We start from the raw sequence: 22,408 nt of genomic DNA, 5'->3' as shown, positions 1-22,408 counted from the left end.
ATAAGGTGGAAAGTAGTAAGAATGCCTTCGCCATCAAATGTGAGTGATGATTTCGAAGAATTTGCTATTTCAGGCACGTTTCGCTTTGACTAACGCTTTGAACACAGAGGCAGCATTTGTTTCTAAAACGATAGCTATCTTCCTAAGTACATATTGATACACAACAAAGAATAGCGTACCACCAAGAGCAATAAGTTCATTTTATTTTATTTCCAACAAAAATGTAAAGTATAAAGCATGACATGTGCATGTACAAAAATTTAGGGTACAATATGACTTTTGCAAAATTATGCGTATTATGCATATTGTTCGTATTATGCATATTGTAATTACGATGTGGTGTGTGACAGGTATATATTTATCAATTTCAATTTCAATTTATTTCTGCAACGTTTTCAAGCATTCAGTGTACAAAAAAAAATGAATAGTAGTGATATAGAGATTTTAGCATAATTATATTTCCAAGAAAAAAAAATTTACAATCATTCCATGAATAATTAAGCTAAAAGATACAGGAGATTGTCTAAATTTCTCTGTCATAACATAGCTGAAAACTGTTGCAGGGGCCATCACAATGAACATGCTCAATAATGTTTTATAAAGTGATAGGCCCTTAACATTTTCTTCATAACAAAACAAAACAAAAATTTCTAGATGATATCTATTTTTGTAAAGAAAAATTCAAACATGTTGAAAAATGACTGAAATTACTGGCAGAAAGCATGTTTACATTTTTTTAAAATCAAATTTAAGTATTTCTGGCAAATTCTTTAAAAAATCTTGCATTACACTTAGAGAATAACAATATATTGTAGCAAAATAACTTCAAACTATTCAGACAATTTGAATAAATATCCACATTTGAAGGTCTCTTCTACTTTGTTGGCTGTGTTCAAGGTTACTAGTACAGAAATCAAAGAAAGAGACGGGTTGTATATTGTGCTGAAATGTATTATATTCTATTATACATTGTATATCATATTGTATTCTATCAAATTCTATTCTGTTTTATTTTATTCTATTTTGTTCTTTTCTGTTTTATTCTATTCTATTTTGTTATGTCGTGGAACATACATAACCTCCATTAACTCACCAGAGAATAGACACTATAATACCCAGTTATACAGTAAATTCATAAGGCTCCTCATCTCCCATGCAGTGTTCTAATCCTTTGGTGATGCATTGGTGCAGGAAAACCTTGTAAACCAACAAACCATCTTGTTATGGTACAGTATAGATATGGGTCTGAAGTTATACAAACAAGAGGTTCTTGTTTCAAATTATTTCAGGTGATAACAGAGGTACTTGGCGATGCTTTAGTTTAGTTTAGTTTAGTTTAGTTTAGTTTAGTTTAGTTTAGTTTAGTTTAGTTTAATTTAGTTTAGTTTAGTTTAGTTTAGTTTAGTTCAGTTTGTTTTCCTGCCTGCTCCGTCCCTGCTTTCATTCTTGTCCTTATTATAGTCCTTTTTTCTGTTTTTTTTTTCGCGTGACGTCATGATATCAATTTTTTTCATATATGGAGTCCCTGACGGATCTTGAGATGCCCTCATCTCCTAGAGTAATTCATAAATTTTACAAGCTATGCTTTTCTTGTGAATTCCTCTTTTCCATATCGAGTTACAAAATAAGATTGTATTGCTTACTTGTTTATTTATCTAAAACCAAACTTGATATTATCATAATATTGTATGCATGTTTTGCTGAAACTTATGTGATTCAAAGTTCCTTAAAACATCATGTACTCATGTAAGCGTTATGTATATTGATTTGTATTTCTTTATATGGAAATAAAATCATTTGAATTGAATTTAATGAATGCTTGGGTAACATAAAAATAGATATACCCTTTAGGCAGAACAGCGATACAACTGAAGAGACTACTACTAGTACCAGGGGTAGATAAAAATTAATTTTTTTGTAATACATTGTATATGTTTTGCTTCAAAGCTGGAAATACTACTATCACTTAAAGTTTCTCTCATTAATGAAATTTATCATGCATTTCAATGCATACAGCAACTTAAAGGTAAATTAGTGGTGAAAATGGCAGTGATTCTGCCATGGCATGAATGTTAAAAATGGTACTGATCTTAACGCCAGCAATATAAAAATGATTAAAACAATGATCCCAAGCAAAGTGCTCCATACAAGCATGATCATGTTTACATACAGTGGAGTCTGGAGGCATATAATGTCTCGAATCCCGCGCAAGGGAATTTTCTTGATGGAGTTTGCCATCGTTGACAACCATGAATCTCTCGGCCCCTCTTGCTACCATGGCAACGGAGCAGGACTTCGGTCTGTTTATTCATCTCTGTAATCCGACCTCTCAAGAGAGAGAGAGAGAGGGAGGGATATGTTCGTGAAGAGGGCATTTTATTCTGTCCTACACCCTTGATCGTCTCCCTTTACACTTCCCCGTTGATGTTGTGTGTGTATGACGCCGATGATATGCCATAGTTTTGATATAACACTCCATTATTTTGTCGAAGAACAGCTGAAATCTCTCCCTCCATCTCTATTTGTCCATATCTGTCTGTCTATTTGTGTGTCTCTATGTAATATATATATATACATATATCTATCTATCTATCTATATATATATACATATATATATATACATACAGTATATTCCCATCGCTATAAATGAATATATATACATACATACGTACTACATACATTATTTGCATCTGCCTCAATTTCTTTCCTCCTTTTATATTCTTATATACAACGTCCACCTATTAAAGGCATAATTTGCTATTTGCAGATGAAACAAAAATCCAGCATTAGTGCTTTAAAATAGTTCTTAAATGTGAGTTAGGGATAGAAACAACCACTGTAAAAATTTGGATTGGTAAAATCAATGTTGAGTATTGTTACATATACAAAATGTGAACAATTTATAATTATAATGAAAATGCTTCCAGACTAAACCGTCTACAGTTACGGTTTATTGAGAAAAATACAGATATCTCCTTATATTTTAGGCTTTATCGCGAAAAGTTAATGTGATAGCAGCTTTGTGGTACAACAGAACTACACATATGCATCAAATGTCATATCTTGAAAATTTTTTATCACTGTTCCCAAAGGTAAACAGGGCCTTTAATCTCTCCCTCCGTCCCCCCCCCCCCCCATCCAGAGGAGGACTAGTAGATTATTTTTATGACAGAAATGACATCAAGAGAAGATTTTTGTACAGGTCAGTAGAGAAATTGAGGAATGAATATACATCATCATTTCCTTAGATATGAATATGTGGTTGACACACGCATGGCCCTGTTTCTGAATAGCCTGGATTTGACGAAACCGTTGCCATTTTCTTATATGTTTCACGTTCCTCCTCTGGTTTCGTTACAGCCGACATGAACATTATAGTTCACATTTAGATTAGGTTTTATCACATGGACATTCCTCATTTCCTTTATTTGATATTTCTTATTTATCTGGTCTGAACTTATTATCCTCTTTTCATTTCTCATTCACAAACACTGACTATATATACTTCGGGGTTTACAGTCAAACAAGCTTGCTTTTATGTAGGTCCCGTCACACATCCCTTTGTGGAACCCGAACCGTAATTTGGATTTCGACTAGTTATTATATATTGTGTATGTTATGTATGTATATTCTTTTGTCTGTTTATTATTGACAGGGTACTATATATACTACCATCCTTGTGCTATTAATTTTGATGCAATTTGATATGAGAAGTATGAAACAAATTGAAACTTGAAACATGGCGCGGAATGAGTGGCGTTTTTTAGAGGACGTTCGTTTGCATTAATGCAAAAATTTATGGGAAAATGGGAGATCTACATTCGCATGTTTATAATGCATGGATGCCATCTCTTAGTGTTATCGAAAGTGTTAGAATTTGCTTGAAGTTTATGTAAAGAACATGCAAAAAAAATGTAGAAATCTCAAATTTAACTCGTCTTTTATTGACATTAGATGGTTCTAAGAGTATCAGTCACCAGCTTAGTCGTCCATGATCTATATCATAATATTCAAGTGTGTGGAAAATAAGATACCGTATTCTCTGTGACTAATTATAAGATGGCCTCTCTGAAATAGTGCCTGTTCTTGCGTTACAGCAACTGTATAGCGTAGTACTTCTTTCAACCCCCCCCCCCCCCAGTTTCTTCCTCGAGTGTGAATAAATGTTCATGTGTTTTGCAAACAACCCCTACGCCATGCAGCGGCAATAGTTTTATTCGTACCGTGGATTGTTGGCGACAAAAGATATAAGAAAAATCAAAAAATCCAAACACACCCCCTCACTTGCCAAGTCTCTTTGTCTCTTAAGAAAAGCGCAAAAATAGAAACAATTGAAAACTCGTGATCTCCAACGCGATTGTGGCTTCTGTGTGTACAAGCGTGTCTTATCCTATTATTTACATCTCCCCTCCTTCTTTTGTTTACAAATTTGAGAGCATTGACACCAGGCTAAGGGATTCGGTGCATCCCGGATCAATAAGACGCTCTATGGATCACTGAAGACATGGAGTTTGGTTTAAAAGAAAAGGTGCTGTTCTGTAACATCACTCTGTTACTTGGGATCAACACCATGTACGGAAAGGAGGGGGTTTAGTTAGTCTCTACAAGAAGATAACTCATAGTCTTGGTTTCAAAGAAGTAAACTGCTAGGGAGAGAGAGAGAGAGGGAGAGGACAGATGAAGAGAGGGCAAGGGAGAGAGAGAGGGAGAGTGGGGGAGGTTTTGAAGACTCGCGTGCACGTGAAGAAACGAATATTATTAGGGTGAAAATAACGATATTTTTCGCTATCGCCATTTATATAAGTGCGTGTACGATTTCTTGCTTGTTTTTACAGCAAGCAAGGCGTAAGTGTGCAGTCCTCACTCTTGTGTGAAATTATCATAGGGGGCGGAGCTCCGAAGGTTCTTTGCGGGTCGCCATTGGCCAGTACTCGACACGCCTTGTCAGGCGCGTAGCATAGCACAAAGAACGCCGGCCAGAAAGTGCGGGGATCTCATTGGCTGCCATTGAAAATGATAGGCATCTATTGTGATCGCAGAGTAAGAGCGTTTAGATGAACTTTTTCCCCCCGTGTGTCTCTCCTCTGAATAATTTTGTTTTTTCCCTCCCTGTTGTTGGTTTGTGTATGTGCATCAGCAAGTCACACAGGGACGCAGACGAGTAATATTGTATCTATAGCTGAATATTTTGGCTATGACCGTGTCGAAGTGACACATAAGTGGTTGGGCTTGACGCGACGGCTTGTGCGACCACAGCGCTACCGTCTTGTGCATTCGACTCCGTCGCACCGGCGTGTTTTTTTGGCGTGTAGGGGGGATCGGCGAGATATAATCTTACAAGCAATCCGGTCTCACAGACACATGGCGGTCAGCTGCTAGCTGAACACACATGCAAGAAATGTTGTTCTGCAACTATACTGGGTTCAGCCTGTCATCTCCTCTTCAGAAAAACAACGTCATTTGCTCCATGTAGCTGAGAACAACTTCAGTTTCGAGATAATCATTTGAGGAGAAGATCTCACGGGAACTCCATGAAATTTCGACTTGTTAGCGATGGTTACTGTAAACAATAACATTGCCACTCTGTGATACAATAATGTCAACACATTTCCAATGGACGACTTTTAATGAGAGAGGTCCCTTCAAAGTGTCCAACTACTGAAGGCCTACTGGGGACAATCTTTTACCTGCAGACGGAGCATATCAGTTTGGTGGTCCACAACTTGAGGGGAGAAAATTCACAGCTGTGGCGTGTATGCCAGATTTACTCTTACTAAAGATAAACTCAAAAGATTGGGTTCTACGCAGCGAGCTGCCCTCTGCCGAGGTCGCCGGGCTCTTCGGCTTCACGCTCAGAGCAAACGCCCGCTAGGTACCGTCTAACCACGTCGCAGAAATCACGCTGAAACAAGCGTGCACCCGCTGTGCGATTGTCGCCTTCTCAAGTGCATGGCACATGTAAGTCATAAAAAAAAAAAATCTGAAGGGTGAACTTCTAAGCAAGGAATCCGACAGCAAGGTTGGTGAGGCCAACCGAAAAAGGGCGAGGAGGTAGAACACCAGGCGACATACTTTTTGCCAAATTCGAGTGGACGTGAAATGAGCTTTACTGTGTAACGGCACGTTTCTTCTCTCGTCGACGCGCCGACACATCCCCGTACGCACAGCGGGCTCCGTGTCGGTGAAGCGGGTGGATATAGGCATCGCACCTTCCCGTGCGGACGAGCTGGTTGGAACAGCCCATACCATACCAGTTGACTATCGTCAGTGGCCTTCATGCCTTGTAGCGACGGGGCGTTCGGGCAGAAAGACTGCTTGCTACACACTTGCCTGAGGAAATAAACGGAGACTGGAGAAAAACGGAAGTGAACACATCGATCAGCCTTGATAATCATCAAGATACGAGAAGAAGGGGAAAATAGAAGAAATTCTTATCGTCCAAAGTGAGTGAACAAAGACCGGCACCATTCCTACTATTACTGGAATACAGCCGGCGCAGGACAAGGCCGACTGGTCGCCGAAAATGGTGCAGGTTTGCGCGGGCTGCGAGCGGCCCATTCTCGACCGTTTCCTGCTCAACGTGCTGGACCGGCCGTGGCACGTCAAGTGCGTGCAGTGCTGCGAGTGCAAGGCCAAACTCACGGAAAAGTGCTTCTCGAGGGAGGGGAAACTCTTCTGCAAAAACGACTTCTTCAGGTAAGCCAACTTTCCTTTGCTTGTCCCTCTGGTTTTTGTTATTTTCAACGAGTTCACGTCCATTGAGAACGTTGCAAAGGCCATCCCTATTACATCGTGTGTTCTGTTGTGATGTACTGACATGATGAAAATAAGAGCAAACAAATAATCTGTTAGGAGATCGAGAAAATAATCTCGCAGTACTCCGTTACGGGGAATAATGATAAAAAGTATTTCCCATAAGTAGAATATATGTCACATCTCCTGTTGGAGATTCAGAGTGGCTCAGTGATAAGGGTTAACAATATAAGCTTCTATATTATAATTGATGAAATCATAGTTATATGCTTTCTCACTCAAATAAGTTACTGCATCAGATACAATATGATTTAATAACAAATGTCTCCACATGTTGCTTATACTCATGCAGTTTTCCTGTGACTCTTATTTCGTTGAGTGGTAGAGTGATGCTGCCAACATTCTTTTACATATCCAATACATAACTGTCAAGATAACTGTCAAGATAATGTCAAAGAAAAGTCAGCCCTCTCTTGCGTCTTGAAGTGCCACTGCGTTTTAAAATCGGCGAATTTCAAACGGACGATGGTTGTTTGATTTATCAACACCTCAAAATCTCCGGTAATTGGAGAGAAAACAGCAAACCGTGTCACGCAAAGCCCCTGTCCGCATTACAGTAAGCGGGCCGGTTTTTCTGATAACAAGATATCTTATCAATATGCAATAAACAAGAAGAGACGAAAATGGCCTCTACGCTCTCTTCCTGTTTGGAGTACCAAACAGGGCTTGGAATCCGCGTGAATGTGGTTTGATAACAACATATGTGCTTTCCTGGGCCCAGGATAAAACGTCTTGACAGGCGGGAGTACCCATCCCGACACTTCTCATCCAGCCCCATAATAGGCAAGTGGGGGATGTTGCTAACATAATTTATTGTAAAACTAGAGAGACCACACTCCCAAACTGGTTCCGGCATTTGATAAAATTAACAATCGACAGAATTACAATATCCAGCAATATGTGTTATTTACAAGGATTTGTATGAGTTTACTGTCAATGACCAATGCTGTATGCAAACTTTGCTATTACAGAACTATAATAGATAGTTCAGAGAACGTTCACGCTACCAAGCCAAGCCTCTCCTATCTGAGCAGCCTCTTCGTATGATCATGGTAGGGTCCATTGTATGCTGCACTGAGGTCAACTCTTACCCCTCTGTCAATTGTGTTTTGGATGTACATTTTGCAAATGTTTGTTTGTCTATATGCTACTATGGCATTTCCTGTGTGACAGATTGAATGATCTTAAGTTGCCACTGAACACTAAAACTCCATGGTTGTATCTCCCAAACGCTACGCCTTTCGAGCCGTCTTTCAATTCACTCAGCTGGGTTTAGTAGACGTGGTGATGAAGAAACAATACGAAGCACACAACAACAGTAGCTTTGTTACGCAACATTGTTACCCCCATTTGAGGTTTAACGCAACGCTTGGATTAAATCTCTTCTAGTGACGAATAGAAACCCAACTCGCTGTTGTATAAGGAGAGTGCAATTGTCGCCGATTAGAGCCAATGACTTTACGTGCCTTTTCAATATGCAAAGATCAGCTTTCCACACTTTTGAAAAACTATACGTTTATTCTCATACGTGTCACTTATTCAGCACGCTTCATACACTGTGAAAACTTGTACATCAAGAGTTGATATATCAGCATCATTCATAGTGATGTTTCTATCTTATTTGAGACAAATGCAAATCTAAAATAACCTCAAGAGGCGAAGCCTTGGATGGGAACCTGTAGATAAGTCGAATGCATTCTAATGTTTACATGATTGACAATCGTTAAGTTCTCGGTAAAATCGAGTATGCCCAACCTCGTTTGATTTCCACGCTAATGAAATTTTAATGAAACGCAAACATGTCCTATCACGCAAACGAGTTCAAATTATTATCGTCCAACCCTTAAAGTTTTGTACCTGTTATAATCGTATTTACCCGTTTTGAAGCATCTAATATAGTACATCTACAGCTATGCGATGCGCGAAATTACAAACGCTAGCACCGGAATCTACTAAATTAATTCTTAATCCGTTTCAATTACACTAATTCATCAATAATTCGAAAATGCGCTTGTTACATTCGTGCGATAGCTTTTTCAGAGTGTAGTAATTGAATGACACATTATTTAATATTCAATGTGTAATTTGTAGTTTTGAGGGTTCTTTTTATTTCATAGATGGGTACTGATACAGTAGTAGCAATGTTCATGAATGATAAGTGTCTATATGTTGTGGAAATCTGACAGTTGATAATGCTCTTCATACCTCATAGTGGTATGCAGGATATAGAAAATCCATTCTAAACTGATTTGAAAGTATGTGATGAATGATTTGCTGGAAGACATAATACCATGTATGGATGTCATTTTAATGAGGATGATAAAATATGTCATCATCCATTCCAGTGACAGTCACGGCATAATGTAATTAGTTTGCCCAATGTTCAGCAGTTTTGTTGTACGTGATATAATTAGTTTTCCTAGTCAACTTTGTGAATAAACAGTCAGGTTGTATTTATGATTTCATTCCACTAGCGAAAAAAGTCCATAGATTTTACTTTTCTCCCAAAATGGAATGGCAATCGAACATTTTGCATCACCGAATTGGATGAAATTAATGACTTATTAAATCCAACCAGCTGGGCTGTTTGTCACAAACTGGGTTGTGTTGTTATACACTGGCAGTAAACCTCATTTGGTACACTTAGGTTAATTTTTCGTTTTCCATGTTTCGGCTTTCAATGGAGTTGTCAACATACCTGGGTTAACAATATTGTAGACACCGCATTTGCGAAGGCATTGCTCTTGCCTACGACAAACGTGGAAAAATATCAATCTGTCGATCTCCTTGATAACTCTCTCTCTTCTCAAACATATGACTATAATCGTGAGATAATGAAGGAAGGCATTTATTAAGCAGCATACAGCCTGGGCATCATGTCCAAGATCCTTGTCTCATTGTTGTTGTTACATTCTAACCGTATTTCTAGCACTTTCTCACTCATGTGAATCAAAATGAATAACTTCTATGAGCATGTAACTATCGTCTATTTCAATATTTTGTTGTGTTTTTTTTTTATTTCCGTCTATATGAGTGAAACAAATTCACATCAATGAGTGATTAAAATGTGGAATTTTCATAGCTGTGACCAATGACAACAAGTATGGAGAGTTGCGGGTCATTTCAAATTCTGGCGTGTATTGCCGTTGCCTACTAGACATGCTAGAGATGGAGGCGCGTGATAACTGCAATATAAGGAAACATATTCCATCGGGTTGTCGTAAAGTTTCACACCGGTGTCTATCTGCCTCAGCAGTAGAAGAGCGACGGAGGGGGAAGAGAGGGAACCACAGTCTGGTGATGAGGTGAGCGTTTTCTGCATTCCCAACATGTGTGTATCGTCTATACCCACACCGTGCATCGTAATTGTTGTGGCGGGCACGCAGTGCGTTGATGGTCGCTAATCAGCCACTAATTGATAGGTTTGTCTGTAGGGCACTTGTCTTTCGGGGCCTGTACTTATCAAATAACCAACGCCACCCTCCTTACTCACTCGTACATATAGCAGCATGTCGTGATTGCACTCGCTGGTTGTAATTAATGAGCGTAAAATGTCCCGCCTTGCAAGCTCTGTGCTTACAATTTGTGCTCCCAGTACGAGAGGAGAAAAAGTGATGGACGAGCATGCACCTAAAACAATCATAATGTTATGCTTGTGTACTCTCTATCTGTCATCTTGTACTCACAGCATCTTTAGTTTACATTATATTCAGGAACAATTTGCAATGAGAGTTGTACCTATTCATGGTATCAATTTGAAGATTACAGAGTCACGAAATTCCGATGTATACGCAAAAGTTTTATACATATTTGCCACGGGCGATGTACGTTAATCTGGACTGTTCGATTCGTTCGTCTCGTTTATATTGTCTCTCATCAAATTATTAATTTCAGGCTAATACTTTTTTTATTCTGCTGCAACATCTTGGAGAGAATACTTCTCATAACCAAATCTTACAAAAGTCAGCTCCTCTCGCGTGCATACGTTTCGACAAAATGGACATGCACAAACAAAGTTTATTTACTGATGCATAATCAGCCTATCTGCTGGTCGATTCTTCTTCACAGAGGTGTTTGGGGATTTGATGGAAGTAAATCAACGACATGAAAAACAAAACTAAAAAAAGTATATATAATGATGAAAAAGTAATGTATACATTACTTTTTTTAATATCTACAATTTTCATGTCCGCGTATATACATACATAGCTAGATCTTAATCATTAATACCTCTATTGAAACACTTTACTTTTATTTCAATTAGAATATCGTTTATTTTTAGAAAAAAAAGACCATAAATCTTTAAGTTGTTCCAGTTTTAACAGGTTTATCACTCCATACGGTGTCATGGAGTTATTCTGCAAGGCTAATGTGAGCTGTTTAAACACATTTATGAAAGCGACAGAGTCGAGTGTTGTCTCTCTACTGATATCCTCTCTGTGTATATTAATGAATGGTAATAGAATCGGAGGTTTACCAACCCGAGTAACCCACGACTCCTTTACGTATTTATAGCCTTATTAATCATTCAATTTGCCGCTCGTTTGGTCACGTCTCCTGCAACAGCCTATAAGGCACAAATAAACATACATCATTAAATATTTAGCGCCCGTCACCGCAGACGTGTCATTATCTTAGAGATCAATAGTGTTTGGAACGAATTTCTCACCCCCTCCCCTTTCTTTCTTTTCACTCTCTCTTTCTTTGGGATCAAAAGAGCCGAAAAGTGAACGAGGTGAGTGTAGAAAGATGTTCGCTAATAATGATCTGCGTAACGAAGGAGATGGTAGTGCACGTATTGTGACTAGACCGGGACCTCCCACCATCACGGTCAGAGGAGAATGGTCATCTCCACAGCGTGTAACCTATTGGTCGTTTGGAGGAGGGAATGTTCGTTTGTACTCTTTCTTCTTTTGCGGTCAACTCCCAGTTTGGTGTCGGTTAGCGCGAGTATTATGTTGGATGCACCATGGTTCAAGACGTGGGCGTACACACTCATGTTCTCCGTTATGAAGGGTCTTTTCTACACCCATAAGTTACAACTTACAAGGAGCACGATTTTATTCGTCACGTCTTGTCTTGTACATTTTCCATGCGTCCAAGACGACGCGTTATGGTACACTTTGATCACAGATTAATACACCCTGCTTTTTCGATGGCCTAGAAGATATCATTCTCTTCTGGAGGTACAATTGAATGCGAGGAAATATTTCGTGCATATGCTTGAAAGCAGACCAAACCCCACCTCCTCCTCTTCCACCTCCTCCTCCTCCTCCTCGTCGTCCTCCTCCCTTTTCTCCCCTTCCTTCATCCTTATAATTTATCACAGGATAGCATGCCTCCCATTTGGAGCTAGACGTCATCTGCCAGTCGACATGTATGACAATCGGGGATGGGTGACGAGCACGGGGTAACGCCTCCGGGGCAGATGTGATCTGTGTGCATACAGCCGTTTCGTGGGAAATGACTGGCTATATGCATCCATCCTTCATAGATCAATGGAGCCCCAAAAGGTCACGTGCGTTTTGTGTATCTTGTCTTTCTCTCCCTCTCTTTCTCCTCCTCTTCCCCCCCCCCCCATCCTTCTCTCTTGTACAAATTGTACACACATGCACACACGCATATACAAGAAATGGTTTTATTTGCTCAGGATACAAAACGAATAATCCAGGAAGCATTCTGACATCTAATCTAGTTATATTTCCACGAGTGCGTGAGATATGAACTATATTTCTATCACAAGCAAAAGTTGTATAAGTGGAAAAGACAGTTGAATGATATAATGCTGAATGAGGTCATATGACCTGGTTGAAGGCAATACCTTTTTCCACCTCCACCCTTATTTCCCTTCTATAATCCATATAATAGCACATTTAACATGTACTCGATTAAAATAAAGACATAATCTTGCAAGTTTTGTTGGTCATTGAACTTACCGAAATGAACGGGCAACGCCAAAATTAGCCATCTTGATATATGTCATTAGAACGCGATCAATAAAAGAAATATCGATAGATAGATAGATAGATAGATAGATGTAGATAGATGTAGATAGATGTAGATAGATGTAGATAGATTGCTGATCATAGATGGGTGGATAGGTGCACAGATAGAAGGTTGGGGGGGGGGGGCAAGGTATAGATGAGGTGTGGATCAGGCGGTTTCCGTGGACAAATGTTAGAAAATGAACACGATGGGCAAGTTATCACGGGGAAGCACCTAGGGAGCACTTTCCCCGAGTCCACCGCATAGTCTTGCTTGTGTTTCACAGTCGACTGTCATACCATAGCTCCCAATTCAACACCACGGCGTGCAAACCCACGACGCCATATTGCAACATTGCCTTCCTGTATTAGTGTATTGCCCATTCAAATTTAAGTCAAATTTAGACGACGATGCGGAAGAAAAAAAATAATGGAAGAAGGAGCTAATGCAACAACTTGGATACTGATAATAGTCACTTTGCTATTTACTTGAGACACACTCTATCGAGTCAGGCTCTTTTTGAGGGGTGGGCAAACATTTCCACCAACTGGGGTGCACTTTTTACGAGGGTGAAGTGTGTTACTGTGCCATATTTTCCTTTGTGTTGACTCACATAAGGAAGGCGCTGTTTGTTTGACGGGATTTACGACAATGCCCATCTATTTGCACAAAAAAGAGAAGTTTCATACCGCGTTTTTTGTATCTAAAGGGAGGGGAGGGTAAGTGAGTTCTTTTGTACAAGTCAGGCGCGATAGGAGTCTATGGCATACTAATAAACTTGCTAACAAGTAGCAACACTGAATGCCATATGTTATATTTAACTCCTCATCCAGTAGTAATCTATATCTGTGACTCTGTGCGATATCTATCTAGTAATGCTGTGCGTAATTTACTGTGAAAAAAAAAAAAATCTCGGCTTCGAATGTTACGAGAAGGCGAGTAAAGGTCAAATAAGTTCAGACATGTTGTTTGAGCAGGATGGCGAGCGACATTGCTGAGACTTGAGAATATCAGAAAGGGGTTCGACACGCAAAGAGTTGAGTTACGGATTGTATAGCTGCACTTAACAGAAAATATATCAGGCTATAGATATTATACCAGCCCGGTCTTTTTGCCTCTGGTTGGCGTCACCAAGTAATCGCTTTCCACTGTGGTTATATCCGTTCGTGAAACGCGACAGCGCCCTCCCTGACGTGCGACATCCTCTCCACCCTTCCCTTTCGAGCTCCTCTTCCTCCATCTCCTTCTCCCTATCCTTCCTTCTTCATTCCATCTTTCCCAGGCCTTACTTCCTTGACGGCAGCAATTACATGTATCTTGCAACTTACAAACCGTCATTCTTTTCACAGGAGTCTTGCCACGAGATCATATTTTTATACATTTTTTCCCTTTATACATTGACTGACACATCTTCAATTCAATTTCAATTTCAATTCAATTCAATAGTTTATTTGTTTCCATCATCAAAGAAGAAAAAGAAAACATAATTCAAAGCGGTACAAGTTGTCGATTTGACTGTCATTCATCTGATAAGGACATTTTCTTCGAATACAATATAAAGTATGTGCACGAATGACATATATAAAAAAAAGAATCAATGCACACTTTGTCATGGTAACAACAAAAAAGTAACACTTTAACATCTTACATTACTTTTCGATAAAGGTTATTCATGCTACCATCTTGCATACACTTACCATTGATAAAGATTAATTTTACAACGCAATTCGTCTGTACCGTCATGACGTCAAATGCGTGGTATTCTTTCCTTATAAGGTTATAAAAATTATATTCGTTTTTAGTTGGACGAGCAGGTTGGCAATATTTTGTCTCTGGATGTTGGAGGCGTATACACGGATATAGTGTACCACCTACAATGTCTACATAATATCTAGGGCGCAGTATAGTCATGGAGGCAGTATCATTGCAATTTAGAAGAAGTGAAATGAGCAACGTTTTGTGTGCAATACACGCCGGCAGGGATAATTTTACAATCACGTTACTATGGAAGGTATATAGTGTGAGATGTGAAGAAAAGGACGATAATTAGAATTGGCATACTAACATCCAGAGGGACATAGCATTCTTATCACAGTATTATCTGTAATCGTCATTCAGCCGTTGCCTTTGTTTCATCGCTTATTCCAAAGACTCGTGAAAGATTCACTGGAAATAAGAATCTTTCAAGGACAACGTATAATATCTGTATTTCGAAATGAACGAAGTAAGGACACTAGCAGACGTGTTTGTCAAAGCGACTGAACCATCTCTCACTGCACACCCAAATCACCCATTTGAGCATTTGCAAATATCGAACTCTCCTACTAGAAAGTATAGCGTACAAGTTTTGTTTCTCTGCTCCCAAAGGGTGGCATTCATACCTGGAAAGTTTGGTCAAAGGTTAAATAAGTTCAGGTGTTGTCGGCGACGCTGGTATATTTCTCAAACAGAGAGAAAGTATACGGCTACACAAAAACAACAAGAAATCGTCAGCACACATACGCACAAACTCGCACAGATATTCGCACAAAGGGTATACAATGACTGTATGTGAAACTTCTTGATTGCATTTTACTGTTTTACAGATGAAAAGATGGATACTACAACTATAGTGGCTGATATGCCATTGAGTTACCGCATGAATGTCTAGATGTGTGAAACACAGTGTAGTTTCTGCGTGTTGTCAAGTATTGAGAGCTGGAACTTGCGAGGTAAACAAGATGTACTAAATGTGGATGCAAGAAAAGGCTGTGTTACTGTTGATATCTAAATGAAGTCGAATTTGCTGCACTTAATATGATTTTTTTTTTTTAATTTCGTTAAGGTTTATGCAACGATGTCAGCACACTATCTGGTTTCTGATCAGCAAATGTTGGTAGAGGAAGGTTTGATTTTAGTATATCGCAAGTCAATGATGCGTCAACGCATTCATTCAATATGCATGATGACAAACAGAATGTGCATGAATTAAACTCATTTGAACGAATGATTTATCGGATAGGGCGTACACATTGCATTCTTCTTTTTGTTTATAGAAATAATGATCTAATTGACGTGGTACACAATGTGTGCGTCGAGATAACATCACAGTGTGTCTTCTATATGCAAATAGTCCTTATTCAAATGACTTGGCTCAGCTGTGGCATTCTGTGTAAGTCTGTCAGTCAGGTATAATACTGAAGTGGAAAACTGACAAATGCATTTTTGCAAAGGAGTAACATGCGTTTTCTTATGGATTATTAAGAAATTTAAGAATTCAAACAATCACCTATCTTCATATCAACAAGTGTCTCTTTTTTTTTCGTTCTTTGTAGCTTTTTACTGAACAAAATCTACTGTATAAAGGTTCCTGTTTGTATATCAGTTTGATACAAACCGTAATTGTTAACGATTATAATTAAACAATGATTAACAGTTTCTGTGTTGTGAAGTACGTAATTCATAACATTGTGGTAAATATTGGCTCATCTTGAAGAGGGTTAAGTGGTCTGAAGTTTAAACACTGATTTTATTACTCCACTTATGACCGATGGTGAGGATATCGTAGTGTGTAAAGTATAGTTGTTTTAGTAGAGTGAGTTTTTTAGACTGAGTAAACACTGCTCGTCGATGTGTCTTTGACAATTTTAGGCTAAAATAACTCGAATTCGAGAGCTGTGCATTTTGAGGCAGTCGTGGCTATTTTTGTTTCCAAGAGTGAGATTTGAGCAAAGGGGAGAGTGGAGCAGGGTTTGTTCGAGCCAAAATGGGTTTGTGTCTCCGGGCTTGTTTTCTGCTGGTCGTTGGAGCACATTCGTTTCCTGGCGTTCCCGCCATTCAACGCGTGCATTTTAGGCGGGATTGACGATTCCCCCTCAACGCAGACGACATATCAAATTTACCTTCCTGTTTGGCTTTCCAATTTCCCCGTCGCATCTCATGGCGATATTGCCCATCAAATCATTACACCTCTAATATCAAGAGATGCCTTGGAAAAAAAAGGAGGGAAAAATCCTCCTCCTCTTCCTCATGTTCTTCTCTTGTTGGGGCGTTTTAGAGAAGCAATTCTGTTAATGTGTTGCGAGAAAGAAAGAGTGAATATGAGAGGGAAAAGAAGAGTGGGAGAAAGTCGGAGAAAAAGTGAGAAAGATGGAAATAGCAAATAGAGCCAGAGACAGAAAGGCGCGTTTAGCATTTAAAACCAGGAAAGATGTGGATTAAGAAAGAGACATGCGCTCCGGTGTCGGATTTCGTTCCACCTCACGATGGTGTAGTATCTATGACACTCCCTAGCCCCTCGAAAAAAGCGTTATTCGCTGTTGGCCCTATTAGGCGTAGGTCGTGATTGTCAGTGAAGGCGTTCCTTCAAATTTGGTCTTTGAGGCAGCCCTTTCTTTTCCCCTGTTTTTTCCTCTGATGCTTATATTTATTTATGCATGTATATCCCCGAGATAGTTAAGTGACAATGTCCCGTGTGTTTACCGCTTTCGTGCGATTACTGAAATGAAGGTACTCAGGTTACCGTCCGGTTTGTATATGATATACAAAATGCGTCGTGATAGATGAGCGTTATTTCGAATCACACCCACATTGGTGGCTTATAACCTGAAGATCGGTTGTACACAAGGAGCTACATGTACATGGTTGTATGTATGTTTGTATGTACGTGTGTATGTGTGCGTGTGGTTGTGTGCAGCTACCACATTGCAAATTTCGAATTACTGCCCTAATCTCAGTCATCAAGCATGTCAAATAGCTATCAATATATTTCATCTCTTTATATGCGTTTCCGTCATCTGATTCGATTGTTGGTGTTGACTAATTATGACGTAGTGAATGAAGAATATTGATATCTGTAGGTGATATGTGTACGAATTCTATTTGGACGTCATAGCATACAGCGACTCAAAGATTTAATCAACACCTTATTACACAATTTATGCTTGATATGGTCATCATTCTCTTCCTCCCTGCATGTCAATCTCAAACCCCTTCATGATCATCTTCCTTTCCCTCCTTAAATCACCAACTGTATCATATCTCTCACACTTCTCAAATCGATGGAATACTTTTATATACCCCTTTTATCCCTATTCGTTCATCCCTCCTCTTCTCTTCCAACCCGTCCCATTATGACCACCGAGCTACCGAACGCCACCACAAAATAGCATCAGACTTTTCTTTTCCCCCTCCTCCCCAACCCCCCCAAACCGGCAGATAATCTGTTCTGCTTTATGGTATCATTACATTCATGAACGCAAGTGAAAAACAGAACTTCTGTATACTCTCATCCATCAGCCCTTCATTCTATCTATCCCTCTCCTTCTCTTCCTCTTCTCCATTTTCTCCATTCCCTCTCTCCCAACCCCCCCCCCCCCCCATCTTTTTCTCTCGATTCGTCCCAGTGCACTTCCTTTGCTTCGCGAGGTAACATCACTTACAGGCTTGGGTAACCACTGCTACTATAAAGCCAAACGCATTGTTCGAAGAACACTCTTTTTTTGCGGGGGGGGGGGGGTGATCAAAATATCTTTCACTGTATTTATCCTTCAGCGTGGTCAGCGGAGTAAGTTTTAGAAACAAGGTTACAAAGAGTAGCCGAAGACATTCAAAAAGTAAAATAGGAAGAATTTATTGCAAGGAGAAAAGGGCATAGTATTTGATTCTCTAGTTATTTCCAGCTCTTTCTTCGCGATAAAACGCCCATAAGAAATGTACATAACATCCGACTTTCTGACCTGATTTAATGCATCACTGGGGCTTAGAATCCTATAGGAATCCCTTTTCGTTATCGCGTGATAACTGTCGCCAATTATAAGTCTCTCTAAAACCAAATTACTCCATCAAATAGTGAGCCAGTTGGATGTGTTGGTGATTCACTAAATGACCTTTGTCACAATTGTGTATAACCTTCTTATTGAAATGAAACACCTTTGTTGGTTCCGCACAGGCAAGGCCCCAAATGGACAACGCTCATGCATTGTAACATATAGATAACATTATTCCGGTATTTTCGTCTTAAAACGAGTCTAAACGATGCGTTGAAGGAACAGGTTACGTTACTAATCCCCTGTAGCCAACCGGTTTTGTTTGTTTTTTTGTTCTTTTGTACTCCCGTTATGTCCAGTTATACAAAGTCTTAACAATGTTTGCTGCGGCGTTATGGAACTCGGATTTTTGGTATTTTTAGGTGAATCGGTATGACTTCATCCTCTCAAGAAAACAGTTAAAGTGTAGATGCATAAACTCAGCTGGTTCAAAATAATGTGTAGCACTCTCAGAAAGTGTACACAGACGAATATCCATGCTCAGCTGTATTCGTCGTCATGTGGCTCTTTATATAGAGGGATCCTATACAATCACATATTTAGTGACGAATACTGGATTTATACAGTACGGAATGCAGAGCGCCTTCTATCGGTATTAATTGGGATATCAAGATGATGAGTGTGTTGAGATAGTTGGTAGTGATTTTTATCATCCATTCTTCTGAAGGACCATGGAGGAATGTAATGTCTTGGTGGGCGATATTGAAACAAGTGTGAAGTGTAGCTTATTATTGTGACTTTTCAGTGGTCAACCAGCTTATATCTTACTGTCCCCCCCCCCCCACGTCTGTTTATATCTTTATATGCTTATGCCTATCAGAAATGTTTACGTATCAATGCCGTGCAGTCTTGGGATGCCAATACATACTGTGTAAAGCGACGATCCAGTAGGCCTGTACACAAATCAGGTCTGTATAGCTAGGGTCAATTGCTCGACAAGAAAAAGCACTGTACTTTTCAAGAAGTGTAATTTTGTTCCAAACTCTAGTCCTCCTTCACCGTGTGCCTATGTCGAACGGAGGACGACACACGACAGGGGCAAAACGTGCAGCAGCAACAGCTGTCACGAAATTCATTACACGAGAGCCCGCCACCAAAGCCTGCGTTTTCTCTCCACTCGTGCTAAATGCAGAACAATGTTGGCGCGAATGCCGGATATGTCATTTCCTTCTCATTCCCGTTCTATAAGAAAAATCATTATGCATATCAGCACTGAGGGCAACACACCATGGGAAACGATAATCCGTTATGACAGTCTATCGGCTTGTTGCCGAAAAAAAGAGGAGATAGTTCTGAGAGTCTGAGATGAAGAGGAGTTAGTGTCTTTTCGCATCGACACGATCCCGCCACCAGCTACCCCCCATCCCGCCGTCGGGCCCGATAAGGTATTCGTTTAAACTTGGATTAATAACGTTATTGCACACAATAAAAATCAGGATCGTCAAAGTGGACGCATTGCGATACGCGAAGAGGTACAGGGCCTCCGTTTCCCCTTTTCTGTCTTCCATTACACAAAATCGTTTTGTTTAAATCCGGATTGTAATTGTGCGCCCATGGGCACACTCTAAAATTCATGAGAATTTCGATACGTTTGCACACGATGCGTCGGCCGCATATCGCTCACCATTATGTCTATGTATTTTCTTGCTGCAAGCGGTGACTCAGTGTCGTAATACATAGTGCTCGTGGATTTCTTCTATTTTCGACAGCCTCCCCCCCCCCCTTCCTTTTTTCAACACAACTGCTATCTTAAGTGTCTGTTCAAAGATAATACCGATGATTTTAGGTGTGTGTCGCTTGCTTAATGAAGTCCTTCTGGGTATGGTTCCTTTAAGTGCCGTTTTGAAATCCTCGCTGTGGCGCTATATCCATATCTAAACCCGTCCGCAAAGCAGCACCACTTCGCTCACCGACCGCCGCGTGTGTGCACTTATATGGCGGATATTTTTCACGCGTGTTTACGCGCAGTGGGGTCCCTGCTATTGTGTGCTAAAACGACCCCGACTTCAGCCGTACAAACCCGAGCTCGTTTGAATGCGATTTGTCGCTTCGGAGGCAGCCACCCGTTTGAGCTGTTGTTAGTGTTTCTGCTCTCTCTGTTGACAAAGAATAAATCATATTTTCTTGTTTGAATGACGTGTCTGTTCTGGTGTGCGCGAGAAATATTTGTTAACACCGTGTACCCGTATGGGCTCTATGTATGCCATTGACGAGGTACCGTGTGTTGCTTGGAGCCGTGGTTATCTACAGTAGCTGGCAGAGTATGACCCCAAAAAGGAACCAGTAGTAAAAGCGTTTGCTGGTTAACTCCAGTAAAGTCTCTCTCAACTTCAGCATGTATTTATGTGGTTTTATGACACACTAGGCACAGATAGAACGTATTATTTTTACACTATTTTGTGAGGCGATGTTGTGTTTAAATTCAATATCCCTCTGTAATAAAAACACATAATGCGTGCGTTTGTTTATTTATTTGTTTGTGTACATCTGTGTGCAAGCATGTGAGCACTATTTTGACTCTAATCAAAGCAGTTAAAATATTATTTGTTATTCCATCGTTATGACCCCGGAAGGAGTTACTGTAGTCACAGGAGAGCTATAGGTCGGTGAGTGTCGAGATTCTGTGTCAAAAATGGCGGATTTGATCTTTAACCCGCGAAGAAGTCGGGCGAAGAAGGCGCGAAGCTGCCCTGCCCTTGTATGGTGACGTTACGTTGCGGGATGACGACACCCTCTCGCGTCGCCTATTCCAGACAACCCTCTAAACAAACTCTACGAGAATTGTGTATGGTCCTTTTGGCGACCTTTCACCTGCCCATCACTTCTCGCTACATTTTGCACCAACTAGCAGATAATTTTCCATGAATAAAGCAGAACAGAAATAAAAACCACGCCATAACGTCGAGGTGCACCCCAGCATCAATTTTCTGCTATACGCTTTATAGCCTTTTATTCTTGATCAAGAAGTAGAAAGAAGATATTGTGTCACTTCATGGCAGCCAGGTTTGATCGAGTGTACAGTCACTCCTCATTCTGTAAAGATGAACAAGAGATACGGGATGCATTCACACACTCACCATGCATAATCAAATTAAACTAATATAAACTAATATAATTTTTGTCAGTACTTTTAATCTGTCTGTGTGTATCATTTAATTTTGTTTTTCGTCATCGGGTCAGTGCTGTAGTATATTAGTTTGGCACCAATAGAGAGGTGGAGAGTGTAGACCTAAATAGCATAGATACTGCGGTAGAAATGACAACTTCGTGGAGAGAAGTAATCGCCTTCACAAAAGCACAATTTGTATCCTGCTGCACTCGGTTAAAAAACAGAAAGTATGTGAATGACACTGTCAAGTAAAGTTCAAGCTTGACATATAGCTATCTTTTGCTGTATGTTTATGTTTCTGTGTGTTTGTGAGAGGGGGTGTAGACCCTGTATGTGTGGTAGGAACGTTTGTTGAGTTATGCTAAAATAGTAGTGATTTCCGACACAAACGACAATCGGTCTTGGGCGTGAAAGTCAATGGATTTAAGATTGTTGGAGGACGCGCACGTTCCTTTAAGACGATATTTCTCCACGTTTCCACCAGACGATAAATGATTTACATCTCGATGCAGGGCGCGCGCACTCGCAGCGTGCTCTAATACCCTTGTGTCTCTCCGCTGCACACTTGGTGTAGGTTTTATTTTATTTGCTGGCTAAACACGATAAACGGATATACTTGTAATTGATCACCGCGCGTAGCTCCGTCCAAGTTCGCTACACTTTGAACATGAATGGACAGTGCAAAGGGGGGCGG

At 40.0% G+C, this 22,408-nt stretch overlaps 1 protein-coding gene across 1 annotated transcript in view; it reads left to right on the top strand.

Moving 5' to 3' along the window:
* The first annotated feature begins 6,523 nt into the window (after positions 1 to 6,523).
* The window catches only part of LOC139739345 (LIM/homeobox protein Lhx5-like), an 80,740-nt gene continuing 64,855 nt past the window's right edge, over positions 6,524 to 22,408 (top strand). The window contains exon 1 of the mRNA XM_071649960.1: positions 6,524 to 6,696. Within this exon, the coding sequence (XP_071506061.1) occupies positions 6,524 to 6,696 (173 nt within the window). The remainder of the gene's footprint in view (positions 6,697 to 22,408) is intronic.

This window comes from Diadema antillarum, unplaced genomic scaffold (assembly GCF_040938485.1).
Source record: "Diadema antillarum isolate AM-2024a unplaced genomic scaffold, OU_Dant_1.0 seq00000796_RagTag, whole genome shotgun sequence".
NCBI classification, from domain to species: domain Eukaryota; kingdom Metazoa; phylum Echinodermata; class Echinoidea; order Diadematoida; family Diadematidae; genus Diadema; species Diadema antillarum.
This window is presented reverse-complemented; position numbering and strand designations above follow the sequence as displayed.